The sequence below is a fragment of the Elgaria multicarinata genome, chromosome 2, assembly GCF_023053635.1.
Source record: "Elgaria multicarinata webbii isolate HBS135686 ecotype San Diego chromosome 2, rElgMul1.1.pri, whole genome shotgun sequence".
Lineage (NCBI taxonomy): Eukaryota > Metazoa > Chordata > Lepidosauria > Squamata > Anguidae > Elgaria > Elgaria multicarinata.
In genome coordinates this window covers 179,303,053-179,320,940 of record NC_086172.1, presented here as the reverse complement: position 1 = coordinate 179,320,940, position 17,888 = coordinate 179,303,053, and the positions used below count along the sequence as shown (strand labels likewise).

Here is a 17,888-nt window from a genome sequence, read left to right as displayed (position 1 = left end):
TTTATTCTATTATGCTGTTTGAGGAATTCTTTTAGCTCTCCCCAACGATCTTATAATGGGCAGAGGCCAAATCACAAGGCTCATATTTTTGTTCTAGTCTCCCCACTGCCTCCTCCACAACCTGAGGCTCTACTTCTGCTTCAATAAAATCTATGCAGTTTGTACCCGTCAAGAGGTACAGGATCACAAAATCTCATTGGCTGATCCCACCTTTCCAACAGAAGCAAAGAAGCATGGTTGTTGGTTTTGGCAGGGTTAAGTTGCCTGCAGCTTTCCCTCTTTCAGATTCTGTTGGGATACTGTATTTTATCTGAAATTTAGCACCATATTGCTTGAAATTACATGTCCACAGGTTTCAATGCAAAAGGAGGAGGAGGGAGCAAGGGAAAAGAGAACAACGCATGTTCCCCCTGAGCTCCGTGAAGGAAGGGTGAGATTAAAGTGTCTTGCAATGGGGTTTCTGGCCTTTCAGGGAGGAGCCAAGGGGCAGACATCAGAACAACCACTTTATTTGAAAGAAAATCTGAGTTTTCTATTATAATACTTCCACGACACTGAACCCACTGTTTTTACTTCATGATGGTCACAGCAATACGTTTTGAGAGCTGCTAAGACTTGTTTGCTTCTGCCTGAAGCCTAAACTTGGAAAATTAAACAAATACAACCCACAGTGAGTTTTATGCAGTTGTTTGTTTTTTTCTTTTTTTTACTAAAGACTCTTGTTATAAATTACACAAAACTTTATAAACAAATCATCCCCCCAACTCGTACTTTGCTTAAGTAATAACTTTATCAATACAAATAAAGAAATTTCAAGTATGAAAAGTGCATTATTGCAATAATACCTCTTTGCAAGTCCAAAGTCTTGGTTTAGGGTAAAACTATAAAGTGTAAAAAACAAAACCAAAAAAAAACCCCCGAGTAAAACAATCAGTGCCATCTAGTCAGCTGAGGAATCCAATACCCTAAAAAGGTTGCCTGGTGTACTCCTGGAGGGCAGGTTTGCATAAGAAAGTTGGATTCTTCCATTTTTAAAAAATCAATCCGGTTGTTCATCTTGCTGTGATTAGCAGCTGCCATGAGAAACAAGTCCAGGGCGCTCTTAGTGTCAACCGTTCTGAGCTGCTGCTTGCATATTGCTGATTTCTTCATCCTCTTCATGTGTTCGTTTCAGACTTCCTGTAAAACATGCAGGGTAGCTGAGAAGCTGGCCTAAGTTTTCCAAAAGGGAAAAAAAAGCTTAGTTTCAGTGGAACCAGAGCCGATTCTGCAAAATGCTTTGGTTCCCCCCAAAATTCTATTTACAGGGATAAAGTTAAAAATCCCAAATTTGTTTATTTTAAAAAAGAAATGCCTGTTTTAAATGTACCAAACTAGTTAATACATACTGGTTTATTATATGTACATGCTACAATTAAGGTATTTATTTTTTGTTTTGTTTGGCATCCAATCACCGTACCCTCCCTTCCCATATCTGAACATATTTCAGCCACCTTGGGCTACAGGGTCATTTACGTACCTGTGCAAGAGCACTGCCAAAATGCAAACTGATTCCATCCAATATGAACCAGCTCTATCTTAGTTCATATCATGCTCAGCCAACTGAAGGTGGCTTCTCATGCCCAAAGGTGAGCATGTGGCAAAAATCAGCCAGGTTTGCTAGGCTCCTCATAATTTAATTTGTAAGTTAGATGTGAACAAGGCAGCTCCCTCCCAAATCAGCAGTGCATAAGAGCTCCAAGTACATGAGACCAAACATTTTAGGATGGAGAAATAGATCTAGAAATATCTGCTCACCTGTAGTAACAGACAGCGATCGTTCCAGCTGCCGAGGTGACATCATCTGAATAGTTAACTTTGCTAGATAGATGGCTTCATATTCCTAAACAAAAGAAGGCAGAGTGACTGGATACGTAGGAATCCACCTGAAATGGAACCCTGGCACTAAAGGGCTAAAGAAAACATAGATACTAGCAGACATGAAGGCTGGAATATTGCAAGAAACTGAGGTGAGGCGTGTGTGAAGAGAAATGTTATGAGTAGAAGCAACTGTTTTGCAGCTAGACCATTATGAAAACAATATACACACATGCAATTCAAGCAGGAACAGATCTGCTACATCAAGCCAGAATTGGAACGTTTGATCCTGGAGCAGGACAACACAGGACAGCACCTGGCTTTCCAGAATAGATTAAACACAGAGCATGTGAGAGAATGATGGAGACTGTGACACAAAGGACTCCTCCTATACCACCAGCATCAAAACTTAGCAATAAACAATTCCAGGATCCCTGCTGAGAACTAGCGCCCCGCACAAAGTCGCTGTAAGCCTTTCCAGATGGACTAACAACACTGACTGGCTGTTACTGCGGAATCCTCAGCAACCTGGGTAGAGATGTGAAGGCACGGAAAAAACCAGGAAAAATTCAGAAAAACTGGGTTTTCCCCCATTTTTTCCGAAGCTTTTTTTTTTTTCTGAAAAATTGAAAAAAATGAAGAAAAAACGGATTACGGGATGTTTTATTTTAGCATGATGAATAAAATGTTTAAGACAAGGTGTTCAGATATTTACTTCTCCAAATGATTTCTAAAAACTGTACAGTAACAGGTTATTACAATGTCTGTGCACCGAGGACAAGCAAGTCCTAGGTTGCAAACTGAGTCTACAACTCTCAAACGCAAGAGCAAGATGCATTTCTGCCTCTAGGGGGCAGCACTGCCATGGAAGCAGAGACTGAAACTAATACTGATAGCTATAAGTCAGAAAATGAGTCTGATTAAATTTCATGCATATTCATTGAATCTTGGTCGTCCCCCCTCATTTTTCTGTTCTTTTTATGGGAATGGGGGGTTTATGTCTTGACACTGAAGGACTAGCGGAGACATAAATAATTTTCTTTGTTACTAATGTTGGTGGTTTCTTCAGTTGTTTTTTAAAATTGTTTTTTGCCTGCTCCTCATAAACTGGCAGAACCAAAGAGGTTCCTTACAGTTCAGGTGTTCCTAACAGTTCAAGAGCTTGTAGCTCCATTTGTTACCAAAAAAAAGTAAAAAAAGTAAATTAAATTTGTAATAATTGTTTGAATACACTAGTTTTAATATACCAAATGTAATAATTGTATGCCAAACCAGCTTGGACATAATTAATGTTCCTAAAGTAACAAAGCAACTTTCAATCTGTAAAAAGTGCTAATATTGCATTATTTCAATTTTTCTGAAAATTTTCATCTTCCCCCCGCCGGAAAAAACAGGGGAAAACGTTTTTTTTCCATGGCTTCAAAATTTCCAGAAATTTTATATCTCTAAACGCCTTTGTGTTTATTGAAGTTCATAAACTCCTTATTTTAGGTGTCATAGGTTTCTGTTTTGTGTATTTCACATTTGCTATCCAGCTAGGACTTAATTGCTCACATTCTCAAACATACAGTGTCCAAGAAAAGAGCGGAATAACACTAATATACCAAAATTAATACCCAAAACTATTGTTAGAAAAAAATAACCAACAGCCAGGCAACATGTAAGCCAATTTTTTCTTTGAAGTCATAACAAATGTGATTGCATTTCCAATTCTTGGATAACATCAGGATTGCTCAAACCATCAACTATTAGGAAAACTACTCACCTGAAGTTGATGAACAAATCCAGCATTGGGATTAATACAAAACCTTCTTTCTTGTACATACGTAAACGCATCCCTACAAGAAAAAAAAAAATATCCTCCAGTTTCTGACTCATTTTCTTGGTATGTTTTTTTAGTTTAGTTATGTTTGCATTCTTCCCTCCCTTCAGGAAGCTTAGAATGACAAGAGCTCTCAAGCAATCATGCAGGTATTAGCCATGCCTAGACCTGCTTAACTTCAGGAAGAGACATCTACAACTAGGTACTTATAGGCTGATAGAAAATGCTGCATGTGAAATTCCTGATATTCGCCCTAAGCACTGATCAGGGGCACAATTCATTGAGAATATCAAAAGGCCAATTGAAATGCAGAACACTACTTAATCTCATCAGGTTCACCTTCACAGCAGTCATGTGAGGAGTGCCACACATTCCCATTTTATACCAGTGATGATCAGCCAAGGCTGGGGGGTGGGGGAGGGCAAGTTGCTTGCACAAGGAACTGGCAACCATCCTGAAAACAGGTATTGTTCTTTCTGCACAACTAGGTCCTCCTAGGAGGAGCCATGGCTCGGGGGCAGTGCGCCTCCTTTGCATGCATAATGTCTCATGTTCAGTCCCGGCATCACTACTCACAAAAAGACCTCAGGTGGCAGGGCTGCAAACCATCGCTGCTCAAGAACATGGAGAGCCCCTGAAATTCGGATTTGGCAATACTAGGGGAGATGAACCAATGCCTGATTCAGTATGAGTTGCCTATGCTTGTGAAATGGAAGCAGAACTGCAGTTTTACCCCAAACTCTACCCTGAAGGCTGCCAATGCCAAACTCACTACACCCGCTGCCCCCTACCTATTTCAAACACTGGGAAAGGGTCAGGTAGCCTGCTATTCATGGTGGCCATCTGCCTCAGAAGCAGCAACAGCAAGCCTACTCCAACATGCATTGCCACTGCTGAGCACAGCGGCACCCACGGCTGCCACAAAGGCTGAGAAGAAGGAGAGACAAAAAGGAAGAGGAACTTGGCCTGGCACAGCGGGAAAACACCTGCCAAGGCGGGCCTTTTATTCCCAACCCCTGACACGGTTTCATTTTCAAGTGTGTCAGACTGCTTGCATCAGATGCAGCTATGTTTTGTTTTAGGAATAATTATATTGATTTTTCTCTTGTAAAAGATATACAGTATCAAAACGTCGTAGAAATTTATGCTGCTCCTTACTTTCCAAGTTGGCTATTTCCAGCTGTTTTTAATTGCTTGCTGTTGTAGAACTTGAATTGGCCCAGGTAGTTATGAGTCCTGGCAGTGGTGTAATTAGTTGCTGAATTGCATTTATTTATTTATTTATTTATTTAAACGATAGAGCCACTCAGGAAATCCATTTTGGCCACGTCGTGGCCCACTAGTTGAAGACCAATAATTTATGGTAAGAATATAAGAAGCTGCCTTATACAGAACCAGACCACTGGTTTAGTTAGCTCAGTACTGTTTACAGTGCAGACTCTACACTAAGTTCCAGCAGCTCTACAGGATTTCAGGCACATGTCCTACCTAGAGATGCCAGGGACTGAACTGGAGACCTTAAACATGGAAGCAAATGCTCTACAAATAAGCTAATCCCATCCCTCAGCAGGGTGTAAGGAAGGTCACAATGCATTTCCTTACCTGTACTTCACTCCAAATGTTTCCATAATATATGCAATAACTAAGGCAGCACTGAAAAGCAACAAATAAACCAATTAAGGTATGTTGGCCATGCCTTATGAATATTTTTTTAAAAAGACAACAACACAGTGAACTTTGTTACCTTCTAGAAATCCCTGCGTTCCCATGGACAAGAACTTTTCCTGAGAATGAAGAGAGTTATTTTACACAAGCCAGCCAGAATTTACAGAGTCACTAACTCTGGTATTTTTATTATTTAATTTTAACCCCTACCCCACCCGTTCAGTCCATAGTGGGACTGCCAAGTAGTCTTACAAGCATCAACCAGGGGATTAGGGCCATCGGGAGGCCACAGCACCTCCCTCCCAAGAAGAACACCATGGCAAGGAAGAGGACCAGACTGGCTGGCCTCCTACCCATCACAGAATCGTAGAATAGCAGAGTTGGAAGGGGCCTACAAGGCCATCGAGTCCAACCCCCTGCTCAATGTAGGAATCCACCTTAAAGCATCCCTGACAGATGGTTGTCCAGCTGCCTCTTGAAGGCCTCTAGTGTGGGAGAGCCCACAACCTCCCTAAGGAACTGGTTCCATTATCAGCCCAAGAAGGGATAGCTGCAGGGAGCCTGCTGACCCCCTCCCTGCCAGAAAGAATGCACGGCTGCCAATGCCCTGTCACTGCCGAGCTGAAGGGAGGCCCACGCTGGCCTCTGCCATTGGCCAGGGGACTAAAGACTGCTGGGATGTGTGTGTTATAGTCCATTATAAACTGTTTTGGGGAACATTCAGTCAAGGTGGGATCTACATCTTCTATATAAATACATTTTAAAACATACAATCCAAATGCAAAACAATCTAACCTATCAACACTCATTTAAACAATTAGCACAACCAATACTGCCTGAAAACCAGGAGTAAAATCAGCATAAACATTTTAACCCACCTAAGCAGGAGGCTGGGAAACTGTTTTTTCCTTCTGATTATCCCAAGGAAGGCTTCTATGTCACATGGTGATCTACCCAAATGACCTTCTGCAGCCTTCCTCAACCTGGGGCGCTCCAGATGTGTTGGACTACAACTCCCAGAATGCCCCAGCCAGCTGGCTGGGGCATTCTGGGAGTTGTAGTCCAACACATCTGGAGCGCCCCAGGTTGAGGAAGGCTGATTTAGACAGATACGTATCCCTTTCTCAAATGCGGAAGGCTGGTTTAAGGAGTCTGGGCAGTGAAGGCTATACTAGAAAGCACTTCTCTATCTACTGTTATGCACCCTACAGCAAGGGTAGATCTGTTCCCAGAAGGCATTATTATATGACTATGAAAAACCGCCCTAGGAGGCACAAGGATCACTCAAGTTGCAATAGAAAGGATCCATTTTGACTTGGGTCTGTAACAAATCATATGCCCCATGCATCCACATCTACGTGCATATAGCCTGAAAGAGCAACTTATCTGTAAAAAGCGTTGGATAAGTTAGGTAGGTAGATGATCGAAGGCACATACCTCCATTTTGTAAACTCCCATCAATAAACTCCTTCGTCTAAAGAGAAAAAGAGATTCCTATTACAGCCAACTTAGATGTTTTTGCAATAATACAGCCAATCAACATGTGTGTGTTCTAGTGTACCATGTGCACTGGGAAATTTTAAAAATCTTTAGCTCCAAAAAGAATGTTAAGGTATTTAAAATGCTTAGAAATAACTGCTCTCCTTTATGTTACCACTAACAACATTTGAATGTACAAATAGGACAACAGAGCTGGGAGGGACTATGGAAACAAAGAGCGTTCAGAAATATGTCAGTAAGAATAAAAGAGAATTATTTTAAAATTATATGGAGGTGGTACCTAACCCCGGTTAGATAAATAATCAGCAATCAGCAAATTGTTGGAGAGGATGTGGGGGAAAAGGAACGTATTTACATATGTGGTGGGAATGCAACTACGTACAAAGATTGTGGAAGATGGTGTTTTTGGAGACTGAAGAAATTGTGGGAATGAAGATAGAATGAACACCAAAAGTTGCATTACTGTCACTATTTGAAGATTTAAAATGTAAAAAAGAAATTAAGGAATTGATAACGAATTTGCTGACTGCAGCAAGATTGATTGTAGCTAGGAACTGGAAGATTCAAGGGGAATATTCTATTGAAGAATGGTATAAAGAAGTATGGGATATAGCTGTTAACGATAAATTGACTTGTAATATTAAATGGAGAAGAGGTATAGCTAAAACAAATGATTTTGAAGGAATTTGGAAACAGTTCCTAATATTTGTGTTTTCTAAGGGAAGTGGGAAACCGCCAGCAGAAGAAAGTATGAGATTTTGGAATCAGGAATGAGATCCTGAGGTGGGGGGTGCACTTATATGTTAAGTTTGATTATGTTATTTAGATATGATATTATGTATTCAACATTTATTCAACATTCATGTAGTATGTTGTTTTCTTTAATTGTAATGCTGTATGTTCAAGTATTGTAGAAAATAAAAAATATTTTTAAAAAAACAAAAAAAAACCCACTAACAACGTTCTTCTTAGAGAGACAATACAAAACATACTATGCATCACCAAAAATTCTTGAAAGCAATGATGACCCCCAAACACCTGCTGCTTTCAGCAGCTTCACATCTATAGCAACAATTCCTAAGGTTTAAAACTACTGCCTCAGAGGCACTAGCACGGAGCCCAATCAAGTCTGCAAACAACTCAAGGACCCTCCACAACGGACCAAGCCTCCCACGGTGATGTTTGTAGCCTAGCGGTCTTGATCTTTTCTCATGTACACTAACTTTACCAATTAAGAGATGGGGAAAGGCTTCACTTGGGCCTCCTGCAAGAGCTAATTGTGTTTGAAGAAACAGCCAGGTAGACTTGTATGGATTCCTAATTCAACGATTCTCTCTCACACTTATGGCTCTTTTTTGGGAATGTAAAAGTTTAGACTTGGGTGCTGGCTGACACCAGGAGGGATATAGGTAAGATTGTTGTCTCCAAGTGCTCAACCATTTTCTGAACTTGCATATTTAACTCGTGATCATGAGGGAGTCACAAGGCTAAGAGGTACTGGGTGTAGGTAGGGGGTGCCTCTGCCCATTGGTTTCACATCAAATTATTATTGTAAATGAAACACACAAAACAGCAAATCAGAAAAGGATGCGTCGTGACACTTGATGCTGTGAAACATTCTCTCACTTGCCGTATTCCCAACACGCACCTCGGGTGACACACATTTACAAGCGCTTGAAGATATTATGAAATTCTGTAATAACAGAACTTTGGTCTGAATTTATAATGCCGGATTTGTAACTTGGTGAGACAAATTATGAATTTAGACAGGGTGAGTTCACCCATCACTAGTGAAGACGGATGCTGAAACGTACGATTGATTATGCAGTAAAAGCAATTCAAATCTCTCCAAAATGAATTAGTGGATTAACATTACCATATTGAGCCAAGAATCAAATGCTTTGACTCTTCCCCTTGGGAAGCATGGTGTTGTTATGACAGTCGCCATCGGTACAAGCCACTGGGTGGTTCTCCAGCACATTAAGATGGATGGGACTGGGCAAAAGAAGCACTGAGTTCTTCTGCAATTCCCATTCATTTAATGTAGCTTGTGCAAGAGAACTTCCCAGTGGATTGTAACCAAGGCAACTAACAATATTACCAATCGGGCTGAACTACAAAGCTATTCATTTATGTAGACACTGTAGGGAAAAGTCATACAAAAATCAGCCATGCAAATCTGGGCAGAAAAATGCTCCTTATATTAACTGAGCACATGCAATTAAGCCTAGCAGCCTAGCAGGGAAGCTGATTATTGGGGAACTGTGATTGGCCGCTGTGACTTTGAATTTGAGACTGTGCTTCGCCTCTTCCAGGTACTTGAGTCTCCAGCTTGCTGGAGGCGCGAGCCTTCGGCGCGAGCCGAAGGGCGAGAGCACAAGGGCTCTCGGCCTGTGGCTCTCAGCCGTGGGCGTGAAGCCGCCAAGCAGAACTCCTTACCTCAGAGGTAGAACCCCAGCCCCGGACCGGTCTTCACCACCGCTGCTACAAGACATGCTCTCCTGCACTGTCAGGTTATTAGTCTGGCAATGTGACTGCCGTAACATACCCCAGCTGTTTGCACTTCACTATACCTACCTTCTTGCTTGCTAACACTGGTCTTGGCCAGGCTAGCTCTGGCTAATCCCGTCCTGCGCATGTCTTACTTCCCTGCCTACTTGCTATCTCTCTCCCCATTTCTTCTCCTAATTACTTTCTCCTCATATCTGTTCCCTATGGCTCGCTCCAAGCTCACCTCTCCCAACTTAGTTCCTATTCGGTGTCTCCCCCCCTCACAGCTGCCTTTCTCATGCTCCTTATGGAACTGTCGCTCTATTGCTTCCAAGGCCCCTGTCATCCAGGACTTGTTCTTCTCTAGATCTCTCCACCTCCTTGCTCTTACTGAAACCTGGCTCCCTGCCCATGATACCGCCATCTCTGCTGCCCTCTCTCTTGGAGGACTCTCTTTCTCTCACTCGAGTCGCCCAGAGGGTCGAGGTGGTGGTGTGGGTCTTTTATTATCGAGTTTGTGCCAGTTCCAGCCTCTTTCCATTCCACCTTCACACTGCTTCTCCTCCTTTGAGGCACATGTGGTGAGACTCTTCACTCCGCTGCGACTGCGGGTTGCAGTTCTCTACCGCCCCCCTGGCTCATCCTCTAAATTTCTCTCTGATCTCGACTCATGGCTGTCCTTTCTCCTCTCTGACAACTCTCCTACTCTGATCTTGGGTGACTTCAATATCCATGTGGATGACCCTCACGATGCTGCAGCTCTACGATTTCGCTCCTTATCTTCCTCTTACGATCTTAAGCTCTGCTCTGAAGCACCCACTCATTCCCTTGGACACTGTCTGGATCTTGTCCTCACTCGGAACTGCTCTGTCCTGGACTTTTATATTGCTGACTTTCCTCTGTCAGATCATCATCTAGTTTCTTTCAATATCACTCACAATCCCCCTCCTTCACGTCCCGCTTCACGCCCTTGTCGTGACCTGCATTCTATCAACTACGAGGCTTTTTCTCAGTCTTTAGCCTCCTCTCTCCCTTCTGTCTACACAGCCGTCTCCTTGGACTCAGCCGTCTCCTCCTTTAACTCCTCCTTATCTTCAACTCTTGATAATCTTGCTCCATCTACAACTCGGACAGTTCGCCCCTCTCAACCCCAACCGTGGCTCACCTCTTTCCTCCGCTACCTTCGCTCTTGTTCCCGGGCAGCCGAACGCCTGTGGCGTAAGACCAAGGACTGGGCGGACTTTGTCCACTACAAATTTGTTCTCTCCTCCTTCTCTTCTGCCATTTCACTGGCCAAACAGCAGCACTACTCAACGTTGATCCAGTCAAATGCTAAGCACCCTCAGCGGCTCTTCGCGTCCTTCAATTCTCTTCTGAAGCCTAATCCGCCATCTCTCCCCGCCTCTCTGTCTGCCAACGACTTTGCCTCTTTCTTCAATGCTAAAATCCAAACTATACGCTCAGATCTAGCCAACTCTGCTCCGCTTCCAGCTCCTGCCCCTCACCTGTCAGTTCCTCCTTCAACTCTCTCGGCGTTCCCTTCGGTCTCAGCTGATGAACTGTCTAAAATACTGCGCTCATCGAAGCCTTCCACTTGTTCCCGTGATCCGATTCCCTCTCGCGTCTTTATTAATCTTATCCCCGCTATTCTCCCGTCCTTGCTTCACATCATTAATTCTTCTCTGTCCTCTGGTTCATTTCCTTCTGCTTTTAAACATGCTACAGTCTCTCCCATTCTCAAAAAACCCACTCTTGATCGACTATCACTGTCTAACTACCGACCTGTCTCCCTCCTGCCCTTTGTCTCAAAGATCCTGGAACGTCTGGTCTACTCTCGTTGTCTTGACTTTCTCTCTAATAACTCTGCTCTGGATCCCTTTCAATCTGGCTTCCGTCCTTTGCATTCCACTGAAACAGCCCTTACCAAGATCACCAATGATCTCCTTACTGCCAAGTCTAAAGGCCATTATTCCATTCTTATTCTCCTTGATCTAACCGCAGCCTTTGACACGGTTGATCACGATCTTCTCTTAGATTCCCTCCATGACCTTGGACTCTGTGGCTCTGTCTATAACTGGTTTGCCTCCTATCTAGAGGGTCGCTCTTTCAGCGTGTCGGCTAACGGCAGCTCGTCCTCCTCTTTTCCCCTTTTAGTTGGGGTTCCTCAAGGCTCGGTGCTTGGCCCGTTGTTGTTCTCTCTATACATGCTGCCCTTGGGCAAGCTTATTCAATCTCACGGCCTCCAATATCACCTGTATGCCGATGATACACAATTATATCTTTCATCTCCGGAACTTTCTCCTGATGTTCACGATCGTATCTCAGCATGTCTTTCAGATATCTCAGCCTGGCTGCTTCATCGTCGTTTGAAACTTAACATGGCAAAGACTGAATTGCTTGTTTTTCCTCCTAAACCTTCTCCTCACCTCTCATTCTCTCTTACTGTCAACGATGTCACGCTTACTCCGGTCAAGAAAGCTCGTAGTCTTGGCTTTATATTTGACTCCTCGCTCTCCTTTACTCCTCACATCGAGGCTGTAGCTAAATCCTGTCGTTTCTTCCTATATAATATTGCCAGGATTCGACCATTTTTGTCTGTCTCTTCTGCCAAGACTCTCGTTCACGCACTGGTTATCTCTCGGCTGGACTACTGCAACCTTCTTCTCTCTGGCCTTCCTTCGTCTCACATCAGTCCGCTGGTCTCCGTCCACCACTCTGCCGCTAAGATCATCTTCCTGGCCCGCCGCTCTGACCATGTCACTCCACTTCTGAAATCTCTTCATTGGCTTCCAATTCACTCCAGAATCCAATATAAACTTCTCCTGCTGACCTTCAAGGCTCTTCACGGTCTAGCTCCTCCCTATCTCTCCTCTCTCATCTCACACTATCGCCCCGCTCGGGCTCTCCGCTCCTCTGATGCCATGCTTCTCGCCTGCCCAAGGACCTCCACTTCCCTTACTCGGCTTCGTCCTTTTTCTTCTGCTGCCCCTTACGCCTGGAACGCTCTTCCAGAACACTTGAGAACTACAAACTCAATCACTGCTTTTAAAACTCAGCTAAAAACTTTTCTTTTCCCTATAGCCTTCAAATATTGAGTTTGTTCTGACTCTATACTATTAGCTTTACCCTACCCGGTTTACACTTCCCTGTGCCTGTTTGCATTCTCCTTCCCTCTTTATTGTTAACTACAACTTATTAGATTGTAAGCCTATGCGGCAGGGTCTTGCTATGTACTGTGTTATCTGTACAGCACCATGTACATTGATGGTGCTATATAAATAAATGATAATAATAATAATAATAATATTATTATTGTCAGTTGCTACTAGTTTCACCACAGGGATAAAGTTACTTGTTCATTCAGCTGAAACACCTCAGAGAAAGTTTGCCTCTTCTTCTCTCTCATTCATTCATCATTCACTCATTGGGCTGCATGAAATCACAACACTTCTGAAAGGTATGATATGAAACACTTCAACTCACAAGTCATGATAAATACTTACCATCGGGAAAAACCGTATTATATTTTCAATGGGATTATCTGCAATATCCAAGACTAAATACCTACAATTAAAATAAGTGTGTTAAGTACACCACTAGGACAGCTCATCTTCTTGAGTGCTAATATTTAGCCTGGAAAATGTTTTTCTTATCATCTGAAACTGATAAGGTATCAAGAATGGGAAGTTAAAAGGTGGGTTCCTAACACAGGTTAAACTACATCTTTTGCTGCAACTTGATTGCCAGATGACCCTCTTCTCTGTTGCAAAATGCATTCATCAAACCAGGTCTGGAACCTCATAGTCAGAATCAGCTTGTGGAAGAATCTGATTCTATGAGAAAAGCAGCTGGCAGAGGAAGTGTTCAGTATCCTCTTTCCTTCTGCCCTTTCACTACAGCAAAGCAGCTCCCAAGGTTCCTTGCCACCAAGAAGAGCTGTACTCAAGGTAGAGCATATCCTTTGAATACAGAAGGCCCAAGGTTCAATCCTTGGCAAGGCTGGGAAGGAAAGTCTCCTGTCTGAGCCCTAGAAGGCCACTGCCAGTCAGCGAAGACCATGCTGAACTGGAAGGACCACATTCCTTGACAAAACCCATGTCAAAACATGTCCTTATAATTGTATCTAAATTCCGGGGCACTGGAGGTGCAAAATGACAGCACTAGTCCTACTTTCCTACTCACTCCTCTGTTGAAACACAAGTGGAAATAAATGAGTCTTGAAAAGAGGAATAAAAAAAGAACATGTCACACAGATGCCATTTTGGAATCACAGCAGCAGGAAATATGAAGTGCGGAGAAGCCTCAAGTTCCAAGGGGGTCAACAGAACATACTGTACAATTAGCACAGCATACAGCCCTGCCTTCACATCATAACGGAATCCCATTATCCCCCCTTTTCTCACTCGCAATGCAGGTTGTGGGGGGAAACAAAGTAGATCAGGGGTTTTTAACCAGGGGTCCATGGATGGGCTTCAGGGGGTCTGTGAAAGTCAAATAAAAAATGATATTGACTATATTAAGGGAATCACTGGAGTTGATTTTTTAAACTTAAAACGCTGTGTCTTTAAAAGAACTCAGTGGCCATTTTGAACTTGGCTCCCCTCCATGTGCTCTCTTCTGCTTTCCCTGTTCTTTCCTGCCCAGCATGCCTGGAGCCTTGGAGGCGGAGAGTGAGAGCGAATTCCTTCTCTGCTTGATGGCTGGCTCTCTCTGTGTGTCTACTCAGAAGTAAGTACCATTGAGGGCAATGTCCCAATGTCTTACTCCATTGAGGGGGGCCCTGGGAGGATTTCCTATCCCCCATTGGCTTCTCATTGAAATGAACTTTTGAGCAGAATTAAAGTTTTGTTTTGTTTAATTTGCACGTGATGATTGTATTTCATTTTTGTATGGAGTGGCCATTAATGTTTGCATGAAAAAGAGTGAGAAACGTATTTTTTTTGTTAAGCTTGTTCACTTTATTCATACTTTGTGTATGTCATACAATGTATGAGGCAATCAATTTTCAATAAAACAAAGTATATTCATCGCATGCAAAGTTGTGTTTATGTGCTTATGTGAATTTTTCAAGGGAGGGGGTCCATAGCTTTCACCAGATTTTCAAAGGGGTCCGTGACTCAAAAATGGTTAAGAACCACTGAACTAGATCAGCCTTCCTCAACCTGGGGCGCTCCAGATGTGTTGGACTGCATCTCCCAGAATGCCCCAGCCAGCTGGCTGGGGCATTCTGGGAGTTGTAGTCCAACACATCTGGAGCGCCCCAGGTTGAGGAAGGCTGATAGATAATCATAAACTTCCTTGGATCTCTATTTTCAACTCTCTAGACTACTGGCATGTGATATACATGCCAGCTACTATGACCCATAGAGACACTTTAAAATACCTCCAGTGTCATAGGCAGTATGCCTCAGTATACCAGTTGCTGGGGAACACAAGCAGGAGGGTGAATTTGCTGTTGTGGGCAACCCACAGGCATGCGGTTACCACTGTGCGAACAGAGTGCTGGACTAGATAGACCTTTGGTCTGAGCCAGCATCTTTCTCCTTTTATTACCTAAAAACCTGCCTAAAATCCTGTTTTGCAGTGTAAAAGATGGACAGTATCCAACACTGCCTGTGCAGCTGCCAGATCAATCACCAGTGCAACAGGAAGATAGGATTTTATACTGTTTGTTTTATACTTTGAATGGTTTTAACTTTTGTGAACCGCCCAGGGAGCCTCAGCTATTGGGCAGTATAAAAATGCAATAAATAAATAAATAAGCAATGAGGTGAGCTGAGACTACCATTCCCAGGATGGACAACGCCAGTGGACCTTGCAGAACAGAGGTCCACCGATCTGCCCTGTTCTGGAAAGGAACGTTTTGGCTCATTTCCGGGGCTGCTTTAGGAAGCACGAGTTTCCTGTTGCGCCAGCGGTGGGTCCTGCTGGTACAACATAATCAGTAAAGGCACATTGGCGGCAGTGTTGGATACTGCCAGTCGAGTTACAATGGCACACAAACAGATATTAACTAGGCTTCAAGGCTGTCATTTTGAGAAAAGTGTTTTACAGGTTCCTTACCTAAATGACTGCTGGAAGTTTGGTTTAATAAAGTTTGCTTCAATATTTTGCCGTATGCATATTACATGGGTGATTCCATGTTTCTGAAGTATAGGTAGCTGCAAAACAAAATTTTGAAAGAAGTGAAAACTAGGACTGATACAACAATGGCAAAAGAAATTTCAAAGTTACAGGATTGCATCTTTGGAAGTAGATATTTAACTAGCTGACATTCCATAAAGGCAATGGAATGCCTTAAGGTGTCATCAATATGCGGATGATACCCAGCTCTACCTCTCCTTTTCATCAAACCCAGGTGAGGCAGTGGCTGTTCTGAACCAGTGCCTGGGCACGGTAATGGACTGGATGAGGGCTAACAAACTGAGACTCAATCCAGACAAGATGGAGGTACTGTTAGCGGGTGGGTCATCTGTCCGGCGAGGTGATGTTTGCCCTGTCCTGGACGGGGTTGCACTCTCCCTAAAGGATCGGGTCCGTAGTTTGGGGGTGCTCTTGGATCCAGAACTGTCACTTGAGGCACAGGTGAACTCAGTGGCAAAGAGCACCTTTTCTCAGCTTAGGCTGATATACCAACTGTGCCCTTATCTGGACGGAGATAGCCTAGCTACAGTTATCCATGCTCTGATAACCTCTCGTTTGGATTACTGCAATGCATTATACGTGGGGCTGCCTTTGAAAACGGTCCGGAAGCTTCAGCTGGTACAAAACAGGGCAGCCCGTTTACTAACAGGGACTGGCTGAGACCACATCACACCAGTCCTTTTACAACTTCATTGGCTGCCAGTCCAGGTCCGGGCCCGATTCAAAGTGCTGGTATTGACATTTAAAGCCCTAAACGGTTTGGGGCCAGGTTATTTGAAGGAACGCCTCCTCTCATATGTACCTACCCGGACCTTAAGATCATCTACAGGGGCCCTTCTCCGTGAGCCCCTGCTAAAGGAAGTGAGGCAGGTGGCTACTAGGAGGAGGTCTTTCTCCGCTGTGGCACCCCGGTTGTGGAATGAGCTCCCCAGAGAGGTCCACCTGGCGCCTACATTGTACTCCTTTCGTCGCCAGCTGAAGACCTTTTTATTCACTCAGTATTTTAACACTTAATTTTAACTTAAATTTAAATTATACTGTTTTAACTCTGTATTTTAACCTTATATCAATTTTGCTGCGTGGTTTTATCCTGGTTGTGCTTTTTATACTGTATTTTGTTTTTGTGTTTTTAACCTGTTGGTTGTTTTATTATGGTTTTAATTTTTGTGAACCGCGCAGAGAGCTTCGGCTATTGGGCGGTATAAAAATGTAATAAATAAATAAATAAATAAATAAGGCAATACATTCGGTTACATTATTTATTTATTTATTTAGAATATTTATATACCGCTCCCCATTGAAAAATTTCGGAGCGGTGTACAAGGTAAAAATGAAAATAAAAACAGAATAAAACAGTTAAAACAAAATTTAAAAAGAAGCAAAAACAACAACAACACAGAAATCCAAGGCTGCATGTTAAAGAAAGGCTTCTTGGAATAAAGATGTTTTCAGGAGGCGCCGAAAGGAGTCCAAGGTTGAATCCTGTCTGACCTCCAGGGGCAGGGAATTCCACAGGAGGGGCGCCACCACGCTGAAGGCTCTTCCCCTGGTGGACTCCAATCGGAGGATGGATCTAGGTGGAACCACCAGGAGCAGGCCCTCGGATGACCTCAGTGACCGGGCAGGTTGGTAAGGGAGAAGGCAGAGCTCTCTCAGGTATCCTGGTCCCAAGTTCTTTAGGGCTTTGTACACAAGTACAAGAATCTTAAACCTGGCCTGGTAGCGAATAGGCAGCCAGTGCAGTTCCCCCAGCAGAGGAGTTCCATGCTGGAAAGGGGCAGCTCCAGACAACAGCCGAGCTGCAGCATTCTGCACTAGCTCCAGCTTCCGGAGCAGCTTCAAGGACAGCCCCACATAGAGTGTGTTACAGTAATCCAGTCTTGAGGTTACCAATGCCTGTACCACCGTGGCCATGCTATCCCTGTCCAGGAGAGGCTGTAGTTGGCGAACCAACCAAAGATGGTAAAAGGCACTCCGAGCCGTGGCGGCTACTTGAGCCTCCAACGACAGAAATGGGTCTAAGAGTACCCCCAAACTACGAACCTGTTCTTTCAGAGGCAGAGCAACCCCATCCAGAACAGGCAATGAGCCTGTCTCCCGGACTCGGGAACCACTCACCCACAGGGCTTCCGTCTTGCCAGGATTTAGTCTCAGTTTATTGGCCCTCATCCAGCCCATTACTGAGTCTAGGCACTGGTCCAGGACTTGCACAGCCTCACCTGATTCAGTTGTCACAGGGAGATAGAGCTGCGTGTCATTAGCGTATTGATGGCATTTAGCTCCAAATCCCCTAATGACATTAAAAGTTCAGTAGCACCTTGAGGGCTTAAAATCAAATACATGCAATTGTGTGCCTGATACAGTTGGCCAGTTCACACAATTGCCACAGCCCACCATGGCTTATTTAGGC

The 17,888-nt window shown here is 43.7% G+C and overlaps 1 protein-coding gene across 1 annotated transcript in view; it reads right to left on the bottom strand.

The window, feature by feature from the left end:
* Positions 1-495: 495 nt before the first annotated feature.
* STYX (serine/threonine/tyrosine interacting protein) overlaps positions 496-17,888 on the bottom strand; it is a 32,197-nt gene continuing 14,804 nt past the window's right edge. Inside the window, exons 4-11 of the mRNA XM_063118169.1 lie at positions 15,398-15,495; positions 12,838-12,898; positions 6,782-6,818; positions 5,424-5,463; positions 5,282-5,332; positions 3,623-3,695; positions 1,798-1,882; positions 496-1,179 (exon numbers count right to left, since the gene is read on the bottom strand). Of these exons, the coding sequence (XP_062974239.1) occupies positions 1,109-1,179; positions 1,798-1,882; positions 3,623-3,695; positions 5,282-5,332; positions 5,424-5,463; positions 6,782-6,818; positions 12,838-12,898; positions 15,398-15,495 (516 nt within the window). The 3' untranslated portion in view covers positions 496-1,108. The remainder of the gene's footprint in view (positions 1,180-1,797; positions 1,883-3,622; positions 3,696-5,281; positions 5,333-5,423; positions 5,464-6,781; positions 6,819-12,837; positions 12,899-15,397; positions 15,496-17,888) is intronic.